At 44.4% G+C, this 24,765-nt stretch overlaps 1 protein-coding gene across 1 annotated transcript in view; it reads left to right on the top strand.

The window, feature by feature from the left end:
• Positions 1–24,765, top strand: part of LOC122792405 — a 2,471,936-nt gene that overhangs the window by 1,574,334 nt on the left and 872,837 nt on the right. The window contains exons 19-20 of the mRNA XM_044060193.1: positions 3,189–3,334; positions 3,464–3,590. Coding sequence (XP_043916128.1) covers positions 3,189–3,334; positions 3,464–3,590 — 273 coding nt within the window. The remainder of the gene's footprint in view (positions 1–3,188; positions 3,335–3,463; positions 3,591–24,765) is intronic.

Raw genomic sequence — 24,765 nt, 5'->3', positions numbered from 1 at the left:
AGCCCACATTCTGCCACTCAGTAGCCATCTTGGAATTAGTGCTTCTGTCTTGCTCCTAGTAAGAGAAGGAGATTAGCGACATTATTTCCACAAGACTGATGATCATCTTGCTGATGGACACTGTAGGTTGCTGTACAGACACAATAAGTTCCTCTCCATCCCTACCAGACAAACATTAGCCCTGTCTTACCTATTACCCTCTCTAACCTGTGGTGCACCTTTACTAACCAACTTGCAGTCTTTCTTGACATCAAAATTAAAAACATGCTATAGCAAGATAGCTAAATTTGCCTCTAATAGTCGCCATTCTACTCACCAATGTATTTTCCTAAAAAAATTATAATGGCCTGAATTCCCTCGCTGTCTACTACTCCTTTAGCCACAATTACACACAAACTTATTTATAAACCACAGGACTGCCCTGCACTTTAGTTCATTATTAACCCTTTACAGCTCAGTTATGCCTCTGTGATCTAAACAACAATTTCTTCAAGTTCATAAACCTAAATTACCTGCAGACCAATTATTGTACTCTTGGACCATTGCCAGAAAGTGGAATAATTTTCCTTCCTTCTGCTTACAACAAAGCCTCCATAATTTCAAAACTATGCTTCATGATTATCTCCTCTCCAACTGGACATGTAACTGCTCAATTCCTCCCTCTGCTGTTAGTTAATGTATTACCAATTTCAAGTCTGTTTACACCCTAACTTCTGTTCACATACTTTGTTTTCCTGATAATTTTTAATGAAAGTAACTCCTTAATTCCACCTCTTGTTTTCAGTAACTTACCTATCCCTTTCCCCTTTACTCTTCATCGTCCCTGCTTTCATTCTACATCACTCCTCCTCATTCATTCCTGTTCCTTCTTTCCTGTCACGCTCCCTTGTTTATTGCTCCATTCCATTTACTATTCTTTCCCTCACCTCTCCCATTCCTCTCTTTTTTGACCAGTTTCCTAGTCTACTATTATTTTCAAACTTTCTCCACTTATGCCTCCATTCCATTTACTATTTCTCTCCCTCACCTCTCCCCTTTTTTACCTGTTTCCTACACTGCTACATATTGACAAAATCCCTCCACTTTTGCCTTCTTCCCTGTGTCTTATGTATGAACATTTGTTTATCTGAAGCAATGCTTGCTGTATGTATACTTTGGTGCATAATCTGTAAAACAGGTTTAACCATTCTGCCATAATTTTTATTGTATGCACTTTGACCATGTTTAGCTCTGCTGTTAAAGTTTTGGAAACTTTTGTAAGTTGTATGAAAATTTTATGCTAGTTGTATGTCTTACGTAACATTTATGCAAGTGTTGTTTATAACCTAGAGGTTTTCTCCCCCGGGCCTCCACTGAAAATGGGCTTACCTTGGCCCAGTGGACTTTACTCTGTAATCAAATGCTAATAAATAATGGCAGATTTGTGGTGCTAAAAGACTTCTGGCAAGGGAGGAAAATTATATTGGCATGTATTTAGATTCCACCTAAAACTGCTATAATGGAGCTTAAGAAAATTCTGGGAGAAATAATCACTTTTCAGCAAGGAATGTTACTTGTAGGTGGGGACTGAAATTTGATTTACAGCAGTGAAGATGTCTGGGGACGGGGGGCAGAAGGGAAATATAACAAAGGAGGGTAGATTTCTGAAGAAATTTATGAAAGTATGTGCCATGGAAGATGCAACCCCTTATGTAAAATGGAAAAAGGATTGAGGATGGATGTAAATTCAGTAATAGGGGTTGAGAGTGAATTTACATATTATTCCCCATAATGTAAAAACTGGGCTAGGCTAGACAGTTTACATTTCACAGGAACATGTGCATTTAATTGGTCTTGATACTCACCCAATAACTACTACAGATCATGCACCAATAATAGTTAAAGTAAGAGTACAGGCTAATGAAATAAAAATGAGACACTGGCGCTTTCCCACCTATCTGGTGGGTAGTTCCGGAGCTGTTAGGACATAAATTTCTTCTGAAAATATAGCTAGGGAGTGGGGTAAACTTAAGGTGGAGTTTAAAAATAGGGTAGAAATAAAAGAAAGGGCGCTATGTTTAAGAAGTAACAAGAATTATTTAGAGGGACTAACAAATGTGAAAGTATTGCAGAATAGGGGGAATCTCACAGAACAAAAAGAGGAGCAAATGAAGAACACTAGGCAGAGAGTAAGGGATTACCTCAATGATATGCACGAGTTTAGAAAGATTGCTGCAAAGCAACTGTTTTTTTGATAACACTAGTGCACAAAAGCTTTTGGCAAAACAACTCAGGAAACAAAGTAGAAAGGGCTGTCGCCAAACTTATGGGTTTATAATATGGAAGGTAATGAGATCCGGTAGAGATATTTGGAAATTCTGTGAGAGTCTCTATAAAGCAGAGAAGTATAAAAATCAAGAAAAGATACAAATGGAAATGTTTATGGAAGAATTAAATATGCCCAGGTTAGAGGCAGATGAGGCTCAGTTACTAACTGTTAGGATAGGAAGAGATGAGATCAAAATTGTGATGTATAGACAATCTGTAGGAAAGTCCCCAGGAATAGATGGTATTCCTGTGGAAGTTGGAAGCTAGGTGGAAAAAAAAACTGTTAAAGATCCGGAAGGTTTTGTTTAATAGTATCATAAGAGAAGTACCACCGTCCTGGAAGACAGCAGTGGTAGCTGTAATACATAAGAGGATAAAGATCCATCAGATCCAGCTTCATACAGGCCCATTTCAGTATTAAACCATGACTGTAAAGTGTTTGTAGTGGCTAAAAGAAGGGCAAAAGTAATGCCAAAACTGATGGATGTGGATCAGTGAGGTTTTGTGGAGGGAAGACAAACATTTGACAACATTAACAGAATATGTGATTATAAAATAATGTGATTTTTTTCTTAATAGTATTCATGTGAGACTGCATTTCCTCATGTTTTATGTTTGCCTGAAGAATAATCTTTGGTGAAAGTTTTGCTTGCAACTTAAAATCTGGTATTTTTTGAGCTTGATGTGGTTAACAGTGTTTTTTGTTACTTTTGCTTCTGATCGTTTTGAAACTACTGTATTTACCATTTGTTTCAACTGGTTTTATTTTTGGGTTTGTTCAAAATTCACAATTGATGAAACTATCAATACCTTAGAATAGTATTTCTCTGTTTATACAAGTGTATTCTTTTTTTTAAATATTTTTTTACATTGTTTCTTAGACAATGAAAGATCTTGTTCCTAAATTGCCATCATCAATGCCATCACCTTCTGCAAGCTACGTCAGTTTATTACTCGATTGTGCACAGAAAAAGAAATTGAAAGTTAATGCTGTTGATTCTTGGTCTGGCCTTACAAATCCACCAGGGTATGTTCAAATTAGAAAAACTGTTGGGTAGTATCCAATTTGTAGATGAATTTTTAAGTAATCGCCAGTTTTCTTTGTGCATGATATAATGACTAAATAATTTGCAACCTTGAAATCTATATTTTTTAGATTTGTTTGCAGGTGGAAGGTTGACCAGCAAGTGATTGGGGAGGCTTTTGGTGGAACTATAGATGAAGCAAGACAGAAAGCCGCAAGAGTGGCATATAACGAATTGATGAAGGTAGACGCTGCAAAGGTGAGTAAATGGCAGGGTGGTAAACAGTGGTCTGAAACATTGTATGTGTATTCACCTAGCAGTCTGTTCTTGCAGCTATCTGAAGAAAACCTTGGAATGTTTTTCTGACCATAAGTAAAAAGACTACTTTCCAGGTTCTCTCACAGTTCACAACAGTTAAATCACTTTTCCCTCTTAGAAGGAAAACAGATGATGAGGGTAGCAAAATTGAGTACTTTATACCCTTAGAACCTCTGAAAATGCAAGAAACATTGAAATTAAAATACTGCAGTGAAACAAGAGTTAAATGAAGAATCCATTTTAAATGTATTGAGCAGTATAGTGACACAGTATTCTGTTTTCTGGCAGTTCCCACAAAAAAACTTTTTTTTGTTGGGGGGGGGGGGGGGTCTGCTTTTAAGCTATGTGTAGCATCTATTTTAACCAGTCGATTCTGTCTTCACCATTCATTCCTAGTATTTTATTGTAGGACTTGGGGCTTTTGAATCTGACAGGAAACTGATTTTTAAGTGTGTAGAAAGTACAGTAGATACCATAAATTATGCCATAGGATAGTATTCAGCCTGTCTCAAAAATTGCCTTCAGCTGTCTTAGTGTAACACCTCACTCAGTGCTTCGTCCATTTGGTTGTGGTGGAAATGCAGGTTTTACCTTGCAGTTCTTCACATCATGTTTATCCATACAGAAAAAAAATGTCTGCCTCTTCCTTGTTTCGATGAACATAGGTTCATAGGTTTATACTAGGCGAACTACCACTGAGGTCTTCACTAGCCTAGCATTGCAACCCAACTCATTTTTATATCAGACTTCCTTGGGTGCCTATATGGTGGGGAATGTTAGTAATGAGGGAGCTAAGGGTTATGTGGGGGGATTTTTTACTTGGTAATTATTTTACTTATTGTTGATCTCCGTCCATCAGAAACATGGGGGCCAGGTCAAGTTAAACTGCAATTTTCCATCCAATGATTAAGGTTTCTTTTAAATTTGTTCAGGGATGAACTCTGCTTCACATAGATGGGAGTTTATTCCATAGTACAGGGATCCTTTGAGAGACACATTGGTCCCTCCATCTTGTTCTGTTTATGTCGCAGGAAAAGTCCAGGTCCTTGGATCTAGTGTTTCTGGTGCTATTTGTCTTGTGGATGTGCAAGAGATCCATCACAGCTGGATCTGAGGATGCCTTGTGTATTAAGCATGAATTGCCTCTCAGTAACTTGTATGAGACTAAGAACAGAGATAAGGCTTTAAGGTGATATGTGTAGGACAGGTATTCATACTCTAGATTCTCTTGGGAGGATCCTTTGACCAACTGCTGCAAGTGCCTAGTTTAGGTACATGTCAAAGGGGGCATTGTACTCAATGGGTCTGATAAGGGCAGAGTAGAGTGGCACTAGAACTTCCTTGGACCTCGATGCAGTACCCTTGCTTGTGCGTTTGGCAACATAGAATGATTTTCTCAATATCTTGACTACATGTTGGTTGAATGCCACATTACTTTCTGCATATGTACCCATATCCCTAACTATCGGTCCAAGTCTTAATGGTGTTTTATCGATAAAGTAATTAGCTTGGGTGGACGATTTTCCAAAGGGCACTGTAATGCATTTCTTTGCATTGAGTTTCAGTCTATGGTGGTGGTGAGGGAGGAATCTGTGATAGCTCCCAATTTACAGTCGTGTTTAAACTCTGAATCAGAAGCCTTTGACATTGGCCTTGACTTCCAGGAAGTAGATGGAGCTGGGCCCAACATGGATTCCTGGGATATTTGCTTTTGTGACTAGTCTATTGGTGGAGGTGGACTCACTGATGCTGACTTCTTGGGTCCTATCTGTGAGTCAGCTGGCAGTCCGGCGAGATGTGTAGGGATTTATCCTAGTTCTGAAAGTTTGTCAACAATACCTGAGTGGTATATTGTATTGAACACCTTGGCCAGGTCATGGTAGATGGTGTACATGGTTTTCCCCTCATCCATAGCCATGGTGACCCTCTCGAAGAAGTCTACTAGGTTAAGTGTGCAAGACCTTCCCTTAAAGCCAGCTGGGATAGGTCCAGTGTTTGTTTGTTGCCAGTGACCTTGTCGATAATTTCCATAATTCATTCCATGGCTTTGCATATTAGACATGAGAGTGATGGGTCTGTAGTTCCTGGTGTCAGTTAATGGGTCCACCTTATGAAGAAGGATGACTGTTGTGGCTCTTCATTCACATGGCACATAAACTTTTTTGAGGGTGTAGTTGAAGTGCCTCAAGTGGTCCTTGCTAGGTCATGATCTGAAGTAGGAACTTCATTTGTCAGCAACCTTTGGGTATCGGATCCGTGCCGGCAACTTATTTCACAGCTAATAGATCCGAGCTCCTAGCTTCTCCCCTTACCCATAACCCCCTGCTAACCCTGACTGACCTCAGATCTAGTTTGCTGCGCTTAAACTCAGCAGCTAGGTTACGAGCTCCTGCTCAGATAAGTGATTTTGATTACTTATTTCTTATAAATCCCCTTAAAGTGTGTGTGGTTAGGTTCCTAAGTATTAAAAACCCTATATTTAATTATTTTTTTGTGGTAATTTGTGTTCTCCTACCCTCCCTTCGCTGGTTCGTAATGTGTGTGTGTGTTCTCGTCAGTTGGGGCCTTACGTGTGAGTGTGTTTTTTTTTTTTGTAGTCAAAAAAAAAAAAAAAATGTCTGAAGCCCCAAAGTTGTTTTTTTCCAAGTGCACCGAGTGTGGCCATAAGCTCTCACCGGCAGATGGCGACACTCGGTGCGTCCGGTGCCTTGGGGTTGAACACCTATCTTCTGGTTGAGCAGTTTGCGCTGCGTTCAACCCCAGGGCACTGAAGGAGTGGAGGTCGAAGCAGATCCTGGCGGGACTTTTGCCCCCAGATTCGGCTTCAGCCTCCGGTACTTCTGTGGCTCCTCCAAGGCCTTGGTGGCGGCCACTCCTGCCTCTCTCCCCCCCCGGCCGGGACTCAAACTCCCGCTTCTGCGCCGGAGGAGGGGGAGGCCAGGAAGGAAAAGAAGAGGGAGAAGCACCACAAGCGGAGGGCCGAGGCCTCCGCGTCGGCCCCTCCAGCTAAGCGGGCTTCTCGCTCTAGGTCTTCCCGGTCTCCTCCTTCTCGGACCCAGTCTCCATGCTTTTCACCGGGTCCCGAGGAGGGGGAGACCCGATCTCCGTCGAGGTCATCGAGGCGGCACTCCCGGCCTGCCTCGGTGGCCTCGTCGAAATCAACACGCAGCCTGTCGGAAGCCGATTTGGAGCGTGTGATGGGAAGATTCATCCAGGCCCAAATGCAGATGGGAGTGCTTTTGCCCCCCCCCCCTCCGGGGGGGAGCTCAACACCCTATTTTGCCCAGATAGCTCCTTCTCCGACCCGCTTCCTGGGTTCGGAGTGTTCAGAGCCAGGCAGCGTCAGAGCCGGGGTCGGGTCAGCGCCGACAGTATCTGGTACTTCAGCGCCGACTCTCCCCTCGAGCTTGCCGGATCCGAGCTCTCGGAGCCGTGCTCTGAGCTTTGGTTCCGGGGGGGGGGGTTTAGTGTGCCTTCGGCTCCGTCCAGGTCGGAGCACACTGGCCTCTCGGATCCGTTGGTCTCGGTGCCGGCTCCAATCCGCCCTTCGGATCCGGACGAAGGTAGATTCTCTGGTCCCACTGACAGCGGCTCTCCCTCGGCATTCGAGGTGGTGGAGAGGGCACTGTTGAGGGCATCCAGTCCCCCGCTCCCTGCTACGGCTCCATCCCGCACTCCCTCTCATTTGGGTCAGGCTTCCGTCACTCGGCCTCAGGGACAGCCTGCTTTGATGTCTCAGGTCGTTCCACTGGAACAGGATGTTGCTGGTGAGTCCTCCTCGGACAACCCCCCCCCCGAGGATGTTCCTCACAAGCGGAAGTGTAAGAGAAGGCATGTGGACTCCACAGAGTCCTTAACAGAAGATATGGATTTGGATGACGGGGAAGACTCTTCAAGATCACTCCCCGAGGATGTCTCCTTCGGAGACATCATGGAAATGCTTAGGATCGGGAAGTGTGATCTGCCCCCAAGGCTTCCTCTGACTAATCCGTATTCCTGGAGGCGTTCGAAGCAGGCCCGTCTACCTCTTGGGTGTCCCCTCCGGCCGACCCCCTGGTGGACCTAATTACCACCAGGGAGTGGAAGGAGCCAGACACTGGAGCCATTTCCCAAACGCCCCAATAGGATTCTGAGCCCCCCTTCGGAGAAGTCCCACTGGAGCAAGGGTCCCCCTGTAGATGCCATGTTGGTGGCGGCAGCCACCAAGAGGGAATTAGCTTAGGAGAGCCCCTCTATACATCCACCGAGCAAGGAGTCCCGCTCGATTGATCGCTTAGGGAAGCAAGTCTTTAGTTCAGCGACCTTCTCAGTAAGGTCCCTGAACTACATGGCACATGTCATTAGGATGCAGCGAGACCTTATCAAAGAGTGCGCTGCTTCCCCCTCGGAGTCCATGTCGGCGGACGACAAGCAGTTGTATTCCACTCGCATGGCCACTCTAAGATCAATATCTAATACCTCTATGCAGCTTTTATCCCATGCCACTGAGGGAGCCGCTAGAGCCAACGGAGCAGGCCTAGTCATGAGACGTCAGGCCTGGCTCCGACACTGTGATTTCGTGGAACCCTTCAAGGCATCATTTGTGAATGCCCCTTTTGATGGTTCTGCCTTATTTGGCAAGACTGTTTGCGAGACTTTAGTCCAGAGCGAAAAGGACGGGAAGACGCTGTCTGCTGTCGGAGTCCACTTCTCTGCTCCCCAGAGGTCCTTCTCCAAGAACCAAAAGGGATGGAAGAAGATGTGGTTCCGGAAATCGCAGCATTCCCAACCTGCTCCGGACAAGCAGTCCTTCCGTGGCAGAGGAGGGACAGGGAGAACGCCGCCCTAGAGGCAGAGGGGGCCCAAAAAATTTTGGGTCCAGAGAATCCTTCTCTGATCGGCCCACGCAGCAACCCTGAGCGGTGGCCCGAATGCTCCACTCTGGAGGCAGTCGGGGGGCGTTTCTCAAAGCACCTGGCAAATTGGGAGTCCATCACAATGGATCGCTGGGTGGTTTGCATCATATCTAGAGGTTACCACATTCCCCTGTATCACGTCCCCAAAATTAGAAACCTCCTTGATGTACCACCTGATCAGAGGGAGGTAGCAACTGCAGAGATTCGGCAGCTCCTAGAAAAAAGAGCCATCCAACCCGTCCCCCCAGGCCAGTTCGGATTAGGGTTTTACTCCAGGTTCTTTTTGGTGCCAAAAAAGACGGGAGACTTCAGGACAATCCTTGACTTTTCTTCTTTGAACCTGTTAGTAACCAAACAAAAATTCCGGATGGTCACGCTTCAGTCCATCCTCCCTCTTCTGCGGGAGAACAACTGGATGTGCTCAATAGACCTCAAGGATGCGTACTACCACATTCGGATGGACAGACAGTCCAGGAGGTTTCTTCGCTTCCGGCTGGGAGCTAGTCACTACCAGTTCAGGGTCCTTCCCTTTGGTCTCACCACAGCCCCCAGGGTGTTTACCAAAGTATTAGCAGTGATAGCGGCCCACCTGAGACTCCAGGAAATACAGGTTTTTCCGTACCTGGACGACTGGCTCCTGACCACCCCAACAAGGCATCTACTCTGCTCAGCCAGGGACTACATCCTTCGGCTTTCCCCCCGGCTGGGCATCACTTTCAACATGGACAAGTCCTCTCTTGCGCCGACTCAGGTGATCGAATTCATAGGAGCCAAAGTAGACACGAGGTACCTTCTAGCATTCCTGACTGCGGAACGACTGCAAAGCCTGAGACTTCTTGTGCAGGCCATCCTCCAATTAGAAGCTCCACTGGCGGAGTTGGTCCTGAGGGCTCTAAGCTCCATGGCGGCGGCAATCACTCTTCTGCCGTTGGCTCGTCTCAACATGTGGGTCCTGCAGTGGACCCTTCAAGTCCAGTGGTCCTTTCTACACCACCCCCTAAGCCATCCTATTCCCCTCAACAGGGCTTGCAGGAGGGCTCTCTTGTGGTGGCTCCACTCCCCGGATCTCCATACGGGACGTCCCTTCTCCATGCCTCTCCTCCTCGCCACGGTAACCACGGACGCCTCTCGCCTCGGGTGGGGGGGCATTGCTCAGGCAGGACAGTCCAAGGCACGTGGAACGACACAGAGACCTCTTTGCATATCAATGTTCTGGAGATGAGAGCGGTGCTCTTGGCATTGCAGGCACTTCACAACCTTCTTCCTGTAGGAACTATTGCGATACAGACGGACAACATGGCAGTTGTCTAGTACATCAACAAACAGGGGGGAACCAGGTCCTATCCTCTGTGTCGAGAGGCCATGAGAGTGTGGGAATGGGCGATCTCCACCAACCGCTTTCTTATTGCAACGCACATTCCGGGATGGTCCAACATATTAGTGGACAGACTCAGCTGCACCATCCTTTCACCTTACGAGTGGTCTCTCATTCCCCAGGTAGCGAAGCGGATTTTTGCCGTGTGGGGGCAACCCTGTTGCGATCTCTTCGCCTCTCCCTCAAATACGAAATGCAACAGCTACTTTGCTCTAATTCCCCCCTTCGGGGAATCCTCGAGAGACGCTCTGGTGCATGCTTGGCCTCCCGGGCTGCTTTATGCGTATCCTCCTCTACCCCTGATGCTGAAACTTATACAGAAAGCCAGTCGGTTGGGTAGCAGAATGATCCTCATTGCCCCATTCTGGCCTCATCAAACGAGGTTCCCTTACCTGTGGTCTCACCTGGTGAATTCTCCTTGGATTCTAGATCCCCTACCGGATCTAATATCTCACCCACTAGGTCTCCCGACCCCGAATCTGGACAGTCTAAAGCTGACAGCTTGGCTGCTCCAGTTCCACTCCTAGTCAGGACTCCCGGTATCTCTTCTTCAGTTAAAGCCATACTTGTAGCAGCACACAAACCTTCCACTAGAAGGGTCTATCGCAGTAAGTGGAAGCATTTCTCCATCTGGGCGGAGCATCATAATTTAGATCCCTTCACAGCACCGTTGCCGACTGTGTTGGAGTTCCTTACAGGTCTTTTTCATCAGGGGGCTAGCTGCTCAACGGTCAAGGTTCAACTAGCAGCTATTTCTCATTACCATGTGGGACATGAATCGGGGCCTTTGATCACGGCAAAGTTGTGCAAAACCTTTCTCAAGGGTACTTTCTTGCTCAGACCCCCTATCAAAGACATTGTACCCCCTTGGGATTTATCACTAGTCTTACAGGCCTTGACAGCTCCCCCTTTTGAACCTGCCGCTTCAGTTGATCTTAGGTACTTATCCTGGAAAACGGCGTTCCTGGTCGCTGTTACTTCAGCGAAAAGAGTTTCTGAGCTTCAGGCCGTTTGTGCAAAACCCCCGTACTTGGCCTTCCACCAGGATAGAGTATACCTCAGGACCAGTCTCTCATTTCTTCCTAAGGTGGCCTCAGAGGCGAATATCAATCAATCTATTAACCTGCCTGTCTTCTTTCCTAAATATCGAAACAAAGGAGAATACAAATTGCATTCGTTAGATGTGAACAGGCAACTGCAGTTCTACATTCATAGGATGGCTGGTCATAGACAATCTGACCAGTTGTTCATCTCCTTTGCCAAATTTAACTTAGGCAAATCTGATGTTCATTGTGCATACAGCTGCAGTCATAACAGATGGGTTCTCCTGCCGTCAGGCGGGTCCTCGGTCGGCCGAATTCCAAAGTCTAGGTCCGGCGTCTGTTGTCGTCGCTTCTTCCCTGACGTCAGTGTGACAGGGGTATAAAAGAACCAGCCGACGCCATTTTCTTCAGTCTTTCTTGCCGCGCGGTGCCCGAAGCAGAAGCAGTTCGCAAGTGCCGGTCGGCCAGCTCCTGAAATTACGAATATTTCTCAACCGAAGACTTCTATAAAGCTAAGTACCCCATTGGGGAAACGTTTCTTGCCTCAGACCGATGTCAGACAAAGTTAATAATTGCATTTCATGTGGGAAGCAAATACCGCATAAGGATTTCCATTCCCTCTGTATACCTTGCTTAGGCCCAGACAACGACGTCTCAGCCTGTCGGTTTTGTGCCACATTCAACAGACACACTATTAAGCGTCGGGCGGAGTTCGCCCAGCACTATTTTGGCAAAAAGTTTAATTACATGTCGTCGGATACTCCGACTCCGATTTTGAGTAAACGACGTAAAGATAAGGACCGACATACGAGGTCCGTGACTTCTACCGACACCATGCTAAGCCGACTATATGTGCTCCGGTTATCAGCGAGGCGCCTACGCAGCCCCTGACTACCGATGACACTTCATTAGCGGTGTCTTCTGTGCCCGAGGTCGCAGGCTGTTTGGCCCACACCCCGACTACAGATACCGAAGTCACTTTTGGGGAAACTCAGAGTTCAGACTGGCCTGCCACCTCTCAAGGTGTCTTCAGGCCGCCTTCTTTTTCCATTAAGGCTTACGCTAAATCTAAAGCAGCCATGCATTCTAAAAGACAAGCTTCACAGGGCCCCTCTCAAGGCCCCATGCCCAAAAAGCAGATGCTCAAAATGGCTGAGGATTTGATTACTCTTATCAGGGGTTCTCAACCCCCCCCCCCCCCCGGACAAAAGGCCCAGAGTGGAGGAAGAATACCTTTCCTCGGACCAGGCCTCCATTACTTCAGAGCATTTTGAGGACCAGGAACATTCTTACTCCCCTTTCGAAGATTCTGATGCAGAGGAGTCCATTCCCTCTGTCTCCCCCCCCCTGAGGATTACTCTTTTGGGGAAACCTTGCATACCTTAAGGGAACACTTCCACTGGGAAGGCCAAGAGTACTCAGACTCCAAGAAAAGACTCAGGGATTTCCTCTTGCTCCCTCAGCACAGGCCTCTGGCTATACCTCCTGTCTTAGACATACTAGATGATGTGTATTCAGAGGCCAGCCTTAACCCAGATTCTTTACATCCAGCTCCAGTCAAGCCTGACCGGTATTATCGGGTTCCTGATTCACACCAATTCCTATACAAAAGCCATGCGTCTGACCCAGAAACTATTTCACAGGGTCCCAAGGAAATTAAGGCCTCCACTGCCAAAAATCCATTACCTTCAGAGAGAGATTCCAGAGCTTTAGAAAGGTGGGGGAAAAAGGTATACACCTTGGCCACTTTAACCATGACGGCATTAAACTGTCAGTTCCATATGTTAAAGTATCAACAGTTTTTGTTATCTCAGTTGAAAAGCAAAATGTCACAACCTGAACAACCAGACTTGAAGGAGTTGCAGGATTTGTTGCATAGTGCAGAGCAAGTGGGTAAACATACCTTGCAATGTGGTTTTGATGCTTTAGAGGCCTCTTGAGCTGCTGTTACAGGATCAGTCATACGTAGACATGCTTGGCTCAAAGAGCAAACCTTACCAGATCATGTCAAGGCTAAATTACTAGATGCACCTCTTCAAAAGGATGTATTGTTTGGTGTTAAAGCTGAGGAGGTATTAAAGAAAATGGAGGAAAAGGCAAAATCAATGCAAACAGTGAAAGATTTCCTACAGGTACAACCGCCACGTTTCAGTAGAAATTGGCCTTCAAAAAATTGGTCCTTTCCAGCCACGGACAGACCTCAAAGAGGTAGATACAGGCGCCCGAGAGGTAGAGGGCAATCTCAAGGATCATTTAGAGGCAGACAATGGCAAACACCTACACCAAGAGGGGGTGAGGATAGTTCACAGCCATTCAGAAAGCAGACCCAATGACTTTCCCCTTTGCATGCCAAGCAAGGCTCAAATGGCAGCACCTTTAGGCGGAAAACTGGCATTATTTTTGAAAAATTGGCATATTGTCACAAAAGACAAATGGATCCTGGACATTATTGACAGAGGCTACAGATTCTACTTTCACACCCTTCCAAAAATGAGAGGCATGCCAAACCTGCCACACAATCAAAGGGCAGAGGCACAAAAACAAATTTCAGATCTCATGGACATGAAAGCTATTCAAGAGGTACCTGCACAAGAACAGGATCAAGGTTTTTATTCCAGACTATTCCTGGTACCAAGGAAGGGCAAAAATTGGAGACCTATTTGGACCTATCCATCCTAAACCCATATTTACTCGTACCAAAGTTCAAGATGCTCACATTACAGCAGCTTCTTCCCATGTTGGGCAAGGAGTCTTGGCTGGTGACATTGGACCTCAAGGAGGCGCATACCTGCATGTCCCAGTCAGACAAGATTGCAGAAGATACCTCAGATTTCTTGCAGGTTCATCCCATTATCAATTCCCTGCATTGCCCTTTGGCTTATCTACTGCGCCTAGAGTGTTCACGAAATGCCTGGCATCAGTAATTGCCTTCAGCAGACTTCAAGGGATACAAATATACCCATATCTGGACGACTGCCTGATCCAAGCGGACAGCAAACACACACTTTTGAAACACCTGGCGTTTGTAATAATGTTGTTGAAATCTCTGGGATACACAGTCAACAAAAAGAAGTCAAGACTAATACCCTCTCAAACAATAATTTTCCTGGGTGCCAGCTTGGATACAAACACCCAGATGGCCTACCTCACGCCAGAGAAACAAGGGCAATTAACTCAATACTTCAGAAAACTGGCAACCTTCACCAGGCTGACTGCAAGGAAAATCCTGCAGGCTCTGGGATTCATGGCATCTTGCATCCTACTAATCCCATGTGCAAAGCTGCATATGAGGAAACTTCAATGGTACCTAAAAAACGTATGGTCTCAACACAGCCACAGTTTGGAAGCAATCATACCACCGATTCCATGTCTTCAAAAGGAATTCCTGTGGTGGGCTCAAGCATGCCAAAGAAACGTAGGTCTCCCATTCTGCAAGCCTCAAGCAAATCAAGTCATCACAACAGACGCCTCGGACTACGCCTGGGGGGCGCGCATGATAGATCGGTGCATTCAGGGCAAATGGTCACAAAAAGAGAAGCACCTACACATCAACCAAAAGGAAATGCTAGCAGTAATAAATGCTATTATGGCTTTCAAAGACCTACTGCATCCAGGGCAGCTATTGATAAGAACAGACAACACCACAGTGATGTGGTACATAAACAAGGAAGAACTCATTCATACCCCCTGTGCAGACTAGCCATGTCCCTTTGGAACACGGCTCTGGAATTGCAAATCTAACTTCAAGCACAATTCCTGCCAGGGAAGGAAAACACACTGGCAGACAACCTGAGCAGAAACATGACAGATCCACACGAATGGAAGTTGCATCTTCAAGTTTTTACAATGATAATTCAAGCATGAGGAAGGCCAGACATAGATCTCTTTGTCATCCGCAGAAATTACCAATTGACAAAATTCTGCTCAAGGACCTTTCATCCACAGGCCTGGAAAGTGGACGCACTCTCTTTCAGTTGGACAACAATGACGGTTTATGCCTTTCCTCCTCTTCCACTGCTGGCCAAAGTTCTATTAAAAGCCAGAGCAGACAGACCAAAGATAATTCTCATTGCTCCAGACTGGCCAAGACAACACTGGTACCCACTCCTGAGGAGCCTGACTCATTCCCCACCATGGATCCTGCCTCTAATGCCTCTTCTACTGACTCAGCACAACTTCAAAACTCTTCACAGTCAGCTGAAAACACTCAGTCTAGCCGCATGGAGGATTCCTTAAATTCACAGCAGACCCTACTCTCCAAGGAGGTGCAAGATGTCATTTTGGAGGCCAGAAGGCCTTCTACAAGAAAAGTCTACTCTGCAAAATGGAAACGGTTTTGTGTCTGGAATCAGAAAAAGGGTCAGAATCCTGGAATACTGAATTTACTTCAAATACTACAGTACCTAGCTGAGCTGCTAAGCAGTGGACTTTCATTCTCATCCATCAAAATCCATGCCTCAGCCATTTCTGCAGAGTACAACACTGATCCTCCTTTATTCTCTCACCCTCTCAAGACAGTTCCTCAGAGGGGCTAAGAATATAAAACCCACAAGGAAGCGACCAGTACCAGCTTGGAACCTCAATTTCATTCTAGAAAAACTAACCCTGCCTCCTTTTGAGCCAGCTGCTTCAACAGATCTGCAATATTTGTCATGGAAAACAGCCTTCCTTCTAGCTATCACATCAGCACGCAGGGTTTCAGAACTACAAGCCCTCATGGCTGTGCAGCCTTTCATCATTTTCCATCAGGACAGAGTTTCCTTACGAACCAATCCTTCATTTATGCCAAAGGTAGTATTCAGGGTAGCCTTGAATCAGGCTATCCACTTACCTACGTTTTACCCTAATCCACAAAACAAAGGGGAGAGGCTACTACATTCCTTGGACATTCACAGACAGCTCCGTTATTATTTGGACAGGACAAAGCCTTTCAGAAAATCAGAGCAACTCTTTGTGTCCTATGCTACAGGTGCTCAAGGGAAGCCTATTTCCAAACAGACAATCTCAAAATGGATAGCCCACTGCATACGCTTTTGTTACTCTTTTCATGGTAAATCTGTACCTATAGGCATCAGATCTCACTCCACAAGGGTCACAGCTACCTCTGCAGCTTTCCTCAGGGGGGTTCCTACCAAAGATATTTTGGAAGCAGCCACTTGGAGTTCTGTACATACTTTCTCCAAGCACTATCACCTACCTTTATACTCCAAAACTAGAGCGGGCTTTGCCACTGCAGTCTTGCAGGGCATCCTGGCTCCACCTAGTTCCACTTAGTGCCTACCACCCCTTTATTAGCTTTGGGATTCTACCCATCTGTTATGACTGCAGCTGTATGCACGATGAACATAGTACAGTTTTGTACCTACCATAAATATAGATGTTCGAGTGCTAATACAGCTGCAGTCCAGGTTTCCCTCCCTCCTTCCCCTCTTGGGACAGGCCTTATGGATAACACCTCCTCATACAACCTCATTGGGGTATTCTTTTATGGTGTATTTGCTTGCAACTACTTTTTTTTGATTTTATTGCATTTGCTTTACTACATAAATTTATGTTTTGCCTTCCTTCTGGGGGCACCTGACATCTGGGGCAAGAAAAACTGAAGAAAATGTTGTCGGCTGGTTCTTTTATACCCCTGTCGCACTGACGTCAGGGAAGAAGCGACGACAACCGACGCCGGACCTAGACTTTGGAATTCGGCCGACCAAGGACCCGCCTGATGGCAGGAGAACCCATCTGTTATGAATGAAGCTGTATTAGCACTCGAACATCTACATTTATGGTAGGTACAAAACTGTACTTTTCTAAAGTCACTCTGTCATGATGGATATCACAGTGCATTCTCTTGGCCTACGGAAGTTCTGGAAGGGCCGCACCTCAGGCAGTACGTGCGCGTTCTACTCGTTCTATATCTACCTCTGTTGCCTTTAGGTCTAGAGTGTCGTTGGATGATATTTGCTCTAAGCTACTTGGTCCTCATCCCATACTTTTATCAACCATTATAAGCTGGATGTTATCTCCAGAGGGAGAGCATCCTTTGGCTCCGCAGTGCTCCGGAACATCCTTCCATTAAGGCCACCCAAGATCTAGGTAGCTGGGGACTCTGTCCCAAAGGTTGCTGACAAATGAAGTTCCTACTTCAGATTAAGAAGTTATGTACTCACCATAACGTTCTATCTGAGTAGGTATCTTCATTTGTCTGCAGCCATCCCCCCCTCCTTCCCCCTGACCTTCGGATTTTTAGTTCTGGATGTGTCCCTTCCTTAGTTCCTTCGGGACGTATCTAGCCTGTTAGCTGCTTATATATGGGCAAACTTGATCGGAGCTCAGTCAGGGTTAGCAGGGGGTTATGGGTAAGGGGAGGAGCTAGGAGCTCGGATCTATTAGCTGTGAAATAAGTTGCCGGCTCTGATCCGATACCCAAAGGTTGCAGACAAATGAAGATACCTACTCAGATGGAACGTTATGGTGAGTACATAACTTCTTATTTTAGGCTATTTAGGAGGTAGCCAGGGATATTGTTGGTGGCTCATTGAAGCAGTGTTTTTGGCCTTAGCGAAAGTCTCCAGGACCTTCTCCTTGTTGATAGTTTGGGGGGGGGGGGGCTGTATGCTAAAAGAGATTTTACAAGGGGTAGTGGGTGGGGAAGCTAGAGCTAAATTAAACAGCCAGTAGATTTTTTATGTCACCTTGGTCAGTGGAGGTTGTGCCATTTACCGCGAGTTCTACACGTTGCTGAGTATTACCTATAAGGTTCATGATAGAGCTGAAGAAGGTCTTGTGATTGTCCTTAACATAGGGAGCTATCCTGACCTCATAATTGGCTTTGTTGGACTCTATTAGTCCTCTTCGTTTCCTGTTCAGTTGAGTCAGAGAGCTCTCTTCTCTGAGAGTTGCTCTTTCTGATTTTGGATATGCCTTTTTTGTTTTGTTATATAGCCTGTTAAGGTAAGGATTCCACCAGCATGATTTGTTTTTGGTGTTAGATATGTGCTTACTTCTGGTAGGTACAGCAGCCTTAGTGTAGCCATTAACATGTTTGTATGTGGTTTCTGTAAATCATTCTGCATAGATAACTATGTTCCAGCGGTTTGGGGGGAACATGACTTTTGACAAATTGTTGGTTAATGGGATGTAGTTTGCTTTAGAGTAGTTCCTAATGGTTACGTTTAGTTGGGCTTTCAGGGTTTATTTTTATTTTGAGGGAGGCAGTTTTGTGGCCAAACTTGCCTCAAGTCATTTACACCCACATGGACTATGATAGAATCATATTGGTACCTGTGGTGCAGTGATTTGGTATGTGCATGATGTTACGGATCCTAGCTATAGATAAGCAACTAACCATTGTCTTCTTGTCCATACTGGTGAGAGGAGTATGTGTGTGTTGTACAACAGAATCTCTTGTGACAAGGGTAGCAGGTAAAATGTTTGCTTGCCTTATGGTCTTTGCTCTTGGAGGAATCATTGGATGTAGACTTGTTTGTCATGTTGAGTGTTGCTTTTGGTGTGTGCTTTAGTGATTGCCGTGGTTTACTTTCATATATTCGAAAGCACATCCTACAAGTGTGCAGATACATAAATCATTTCCATGAGTTCTGTCTCACTGACTTCCCTAAAGATTGAAAAAACAGTGAACGTCAGCATTTCCGATCACTCCACAGCTGAAACAAGTGCTACCATGGGTCAAAAAAGGGGCGAGAATTTGTTATTCAGAGCATCGGTGTTAGCAGTTTTGTGAAGTTGCAGTTTGCAGTTCGCAGAAGTTGTTTCAAGGATGTGGCTGTCAGAATTATGAAGGTAAACCGATTGCCAAGGGTAGGTGTTGCAGTTTGATGGCTTAAGAAGTCTGAAGTTTGGGGAGGCTTCTTTAAAGTGCCACAGCATAACAGTGTCTGTGGTGAGCGGTATTAGTAAATGATGTTATGTTTGTGCTCTTGACAACCTTATTTGAGAGAGAGATTTGTGCCTCCCGAGAAGTACATCTGTCACATACTGTGTTAGTTTTTTTTTTAAGGATTAAAAGGTTGCCTGAATACATGAGACAATTGCTACATTTTCTCAGGATGTCCATATCTACCACGTTCACTAGGGGTTACCTTTTCCATAATTGCAAATTTAAAAACATGGTCTATCCATTCCATTAAGTGTTTGGCTAGGGCATTGTTTGTTTTTCTTTTCTTAATGTCCAGCAGTTCTTTTTTGAACTTGTGTTCAGTTTTGCCTATGTAGAAAACAGAGCAATGTTGAAGGAGTGCTGTGTATACTACCCTTCCTGTCAGACGGTTAAATGCTCCTTTTATATAAAATGTAACGTTCTTTATTACAAACTGTTCACCCATCAGAATGTAGGGGCAGATGGAACAGCATCCACATTTTCCACATTTAGACATATAATGAATTTTGTTACTTCTGTGTGTGGATGTTCTGTTAAAATGTTCCACAATGTTTTTAAAATTACAACCCCTTCTGTATGTTATGTGCAGTGTATCCCCCACTTTCTCAGTAACGTGTCTGTCTTCCCTTAGAATAGCCCGGCTCTTCTGGATAATGCTAAAAGTCACTCTGTCAGCATGATAAAGAATCTAGTAAAGGTTATATTTTGTACTAGATGATGTACGGGTGCAGGGATGTTAAGTTCAATAGAAGGGGTAATGTTGTCAGCCGGTAAATCACTTCCTGATACATAAATTTCAGGTCTTGGTGTTATTTTAAAGTTAGGAATCTTGTGTTTTAATGGACTGTCTTGAGACTGTCACATATTTTTAAATGGAAAGTTCTTTTTTCTTTCAGTTTAAAAGTGGTCTAAAGCAACTGAAAACATTTTTTATGTGGAGGAATAGAGTTTATTTTACGTTTGTGGGGCTGGCATAGAGTTTTTTTAAAGTGCTTTTTACTCTGCTTTTCTGTCAGAAAAGTATCTTTTGTGGACTGGTAGTGTTTGCTGGCAATTGCTGCTTGTCTTCCCTGGAAAAGAGGCACCGTTTTTGGCTTAACCATGGAACAGACTACTGGTCCCATGGTAAAATGAAGAAATTAAACAACAGCCTTAGCAATAACGACAGGCTAGCATTTTGCCTCAGCTGCAGGTGGATGACTCTGCTGTGGCCATTTGTCGTACCTCAGTCCATTCATCTTTTATCCCAGATTCCTCTGTTGTAGTACCTACAGCCACTATGGGTTGTGGGTTAGCCATGTCCTCTGTGGCTGTTGGAGTCCCCTCAGTGGACAAGGGGAGACACTCTTGTCGGCCCTGGGAAAGGGAATAGGTGAGGTTTCCCTGTTGTCAGAATTCTGTGCCCATACCTGGGGAAAGCTGCAGCTGCTGTCATTAGTATCATGGATGGCCCCATTTTTCCTGTTAAAAATTAACAGAAAATCAAGCATGTATCTACCCTACTCAATTTTCTTTTGGTAGGAGTAGCTTTCTGTATCTGTCTCAGAGTTTAGTTCAGGCTATTGATCGTTCTTGTAAAGTAGTTTCTGGTAAAAGAAAGACTGATTCCTCTTTTCCTGATGAGATTCATTTTTCTGAATCTGAACAGGAAGATGCAGGGATGGATACAGTTTTTTTCCCTCAGATTTTTGATTCAGACTCTGAGTCTTCTGTGGGGAGTTTCTCTTTTCTGAGACTTGCTAGAATGTGCCAGTGTTTTCAGTGGGAGAATACTGAGGTTTCTCAGTCCCTCAGAAGATATCCATTGTTACAGAAGGAGTTTCCAGAACCTACATTCATTCCTCATGTTTTTTCTGCTTTAAAGGAGGTGTGTATTACTGCCTGCAGTTTTCCTGATAGTCAGCTGCCTCTAAAAAGGCATAAAAGATCCTTAGTCTTTTAAATGTTTTTACTCTATTCTCAAACCTGACCCAGCAGCTATAGGTTAGCTAATAGCGTAGCAGCGTTGGGATCAAGTAAACTGCAGTCCTACTATTTCTGATAAGGATGGGAAAATTATTGATAGATATGGGAAAAATTTATACTTCTGCAGCTTGGATTTTCAGAATTTAGAATTGTCAGGTTCTTTGTTATAGTTCGTTACGACAAATTGTAAACGTATGAGGAATGTTTTAGCCACAGTTTCTTCTTGTGAGGAAAATCTGCTCTAAATAACTTAGTTTCCTCTCTTGCACAGGTCAGTATTCATTGTTTCCAGTGTGTGTATGACTCTTGATACTACTTCCAGGGCTATGGCCACTGGTACTGTTTTGTGGAGGCTTGCATGGGTGCTGTCTCAGAACCTCCTAGATGATAAAAATGAGATTTTGAATTTTCTTTTGGATAGAGATTGTGTTTAGCCCTCTCCTGCAGAGCTGATCAAAACGTGTGATGAAAGGGGGAAAGCTTGTCCAGGCAATCTCTAATTGTCTAATTTTGGCAAAAAAAAAAAAAAAAAAAAAAGAATAGTCTCAACAAAGTACGGGTAAACAGATATTTAAGAAGAAATTGCAATGGAGTTTCAAAAATAAGTCCCAAACCTCTCAAAACCAAGGACAGTCCCAGAGTCTGAACGACTAATCAAGAAACTTTGTGACCCCCCCCCCCTCACCCTGACCCCCCTTTTTTTTCTTCCAAAAAAGTCTGAATCTCCATTTTTCTCTATGGCAACAGATTCATTCATCAAGGTTACAGATGTCATTGGGAGGAAATACCTCCCTTCCATGAGGTAATTCCTCATCCTACAGATCTCTCACTTTTTTCCACTGGTTCTTCACATGTTGTCCCAGTGAGTGATAGAACTATTTACTCCTCCTCAGGTGGGGATGTTTTTTTATTCAAGGGTGCTGCTAGTGCCAGAGAGAGAAAATGTTTGGAGACCAGTTCTGTATGTTTCAGGTGCCTAAATGCAAAATTTTGCCACTTCATAGCCATTTACTTCTTCTTCCTCATTCAATATTCCTAACAATTCTAGATTAAAAGATGCTTATCACATTGTTATTCATCTAGTCTTCTTATGTTTAATAAAATTTTGTTAGCCTGGATCACATCTGTCCACTGCACCAAGACTGTCCGCAAAGTGTCTAGCTGCAGTTGCAACTCATTGCAGGCAACAGGGTATCCACATCTTTCCATATTTAGACAACTAGCTTGTCTTTGCAGCATCTTTTTCAAAGTGTCAGAAATCTTCCTTTTGGGTGAGAGATCTCTTACATAAGCTGGGATTCCAAGAGAAAGTTCAAGAGTCTTTCTTGACCCCTTCACACAAGGTTGTGCTCCTGGGATGTCAACTAGACACTTAAGTTCAAATATCCTTTCTTCTACAGTGAATCTAGATTCATTTCTAACTTTTTTTCATTCAGACTTGGGTCACTGTGAGAGAATGTCACAAGATTTGGGGTCTCATGTCATTTAAGATTGTTATGATACCCTTAGCAAGACTCTGAAATCTCTGTGGTCCCAGCATTATTGCCCTTTAACTTCTCAAATCCCAGTGCTGGGGTTTGTTAGCAGAGAAATCTTTTGGTGGAGAAAATAGTAATCCTGAAATCCAGGTCTCCCCTTCTCCCTCCCTGCTCCAAAGCAGTCAGTTACCGTAGGCACTCCTGACTTTGATTGCGGAGCAGTTTCAGGAGGGATAATGTGCAGTGTGTGTGTGATATCAAGGACAGATGCATGCACATAAAATTAAGGAGATGCTTGCCCTGGTCAGGGCACTCCACTTTCTGAACCATCCTTCCTTCTTGGGACCTTTTTAAGTGGTTACATACAGTACCACAGTCATGTTGTACATTGACAAGCAAAGGGAAGACCAGATCATACCCCCTATTCAGACTAGCCATATTAGCTTGGGATATAGCTTCACAGCACAGTCTAACTCTACAGGCATCTTAAATTGTCAGAGCAAAACTGTGTGACAGACCAGATGAGCTGAACAAGGCAGATGGTCACAAATGCAAATTGATCGGGGGGTCTTCCAAGATTTGATCCATCTATGGGGGGTTCCACAAGTAGACCTATTTGCTTTTCTCTGAGCAATCAACTGGCAAGAATCTGTTCAAGAAGGCCTGGAAGACGGATGCCATTTTTTTTTCGTGGACAGGAACTTTTTCTTGTATGATTTTCCACCCTTTCTGCTAATATCTAGAGTATTTCCTGAAGATTCAGAAGGAATCCCCCAAGATGATTATGGTGACTCCATTCTGGCCTAGGTAACCCATGGTTCTCCCGTCTTTGAGAAATGGCCAGGGGTAGTTACCACAAGCTTTCTCACATACTGTATCTACGCACACAAGAACAGGGCTGTTTGATACACCCTGATAGCAGTCAACTTTAATTGACTACCTGAATGAGAAGGTCTTAATTCATCTTGAGCACATGTTTACTGAGGACATGCAACAGGTACTAATGGAGGGAAGAAAGCCTGCTACTAGAAATGGTTTTCTAGTTGGTGCCAACAACATAACCTGCACCCATTCAGGGCTAGTTGTTGTTTGGCTTTACAATATTCTTGTGAGTTGCTATCCTATGGCGTGCCTTATTCCTCTCTCAAGTTTTATTTATCGACCAGTTTAGCATCCCTGCCCATGGATCTTTCACTTTCAATGCAGTCTCATGTCATTATGTTTTTTGAAAGGTGTTTTGCATAAGTGTTCTCCACACAACTCAATGGCTCCTCCTTAGTATCTTAATTTGTGTTGGAGAAGCTGACACTTGCGCCATTAGAATTAGTTAACCTGGCTGACATGAGGTTCTTATCATGAAAAACAAGTTTACTGATTGCTTTGACCTCTGCAAGATGGGTATCTGAGTTGCAAGCTGTTGAGTTAACCCTTTGTGGTTCTCCTTAAGGCAGGGTTTCTTTGAAAACGAATCCTCCTTTTATTCCTTTAAGTGCTATCTGAATTTATTTTAGGCCAAACTATCCATCTCCCCATTTTCTTTCTTTAGCCTAAAAATGGGGGAGAAAGGATACTCCATACCTTGGATGTACACAGACAACTTGGATGCTGTCTTGACAGAACTAAATCTTTCAGATCTTCACATCAATTGTTTGTTTCTTATTGACGGTACAAAGAAAGGATGGTATTTGTCAAAACAGAATATTTACAAATAGTTATTTAAGGCTGTTAATACTCGCCATAACAAAACTATTCCAGACAGGGTCAACGTCTACTCTAAGGGCCTCTGCTTCATCTATGGCTTTTTGGAAAGGGTTGGATTCTAGAAGTATTCTAGAAACTGATACTTGGTCCTCTCTACTTACTTTTGCAAAGCACTAACTTGATTCCTTTTGTAGGTCTAGATCAGGCTTTGCTAGGACCATTGTCCATGGGCTTCTCTACTCTTATTCTTCCATCTACCAAAGATGGTTAGAGATGGTAATCTACCCATATAGCTATGGCTACTGCAGCAGTGATAAATATGCTGAACATAGTACAGCTGTGCAAGTAAACTTACCATAACAGTAGATGCTCAAGTGTTCATTGCTGCAGTAGCTGCTCCCTCTCTCCATCCCCCCTTGCTTTTTGGCATGCTTTTTATCCCAGTGTGTGGACATTTATTTTCTTGCTGTCCTAACTTTGGCCTTTCAGGGTTCAGCCTTCATTTCTCTGTGCCCAAACTTGTATTTTAGTTATCTCAAGCTGCCTGAGATTGGGAACATGGGAGGTGCCCTGGAGCTTTTGAAGCTGGACACCTGTTATAATCCTCATCAAGGTATAACCCATATAGCTAAGGCTACTACAGCAGAAATCATTCAAGCATCTATTGCTATGGTAAATTTACTTGCACAACTACTTTTGAAAAGTGTTTATTATGTACAGGTAAAAAAATAAATAAAATTGCTCTCTCGACTGAGCTGAACTTA

Source organism: Protopterus annectens, chromosome 1.part2 (assembly GCF_019279795.1).
Source record: "Protopterus annectens isolate FY-2018-M chromosome 1.part2, PAN1.0, whole genome shotgun sequence".
Lineage (NCBI taxonomy): Eukaryota > Metazoa > Chordata > Ceratodontiformes > Protopteridae > Protopterus > Protopterus annectens.
This window is presented reverse-complemented; position numbering and strand designations above follow the sequence as displayed.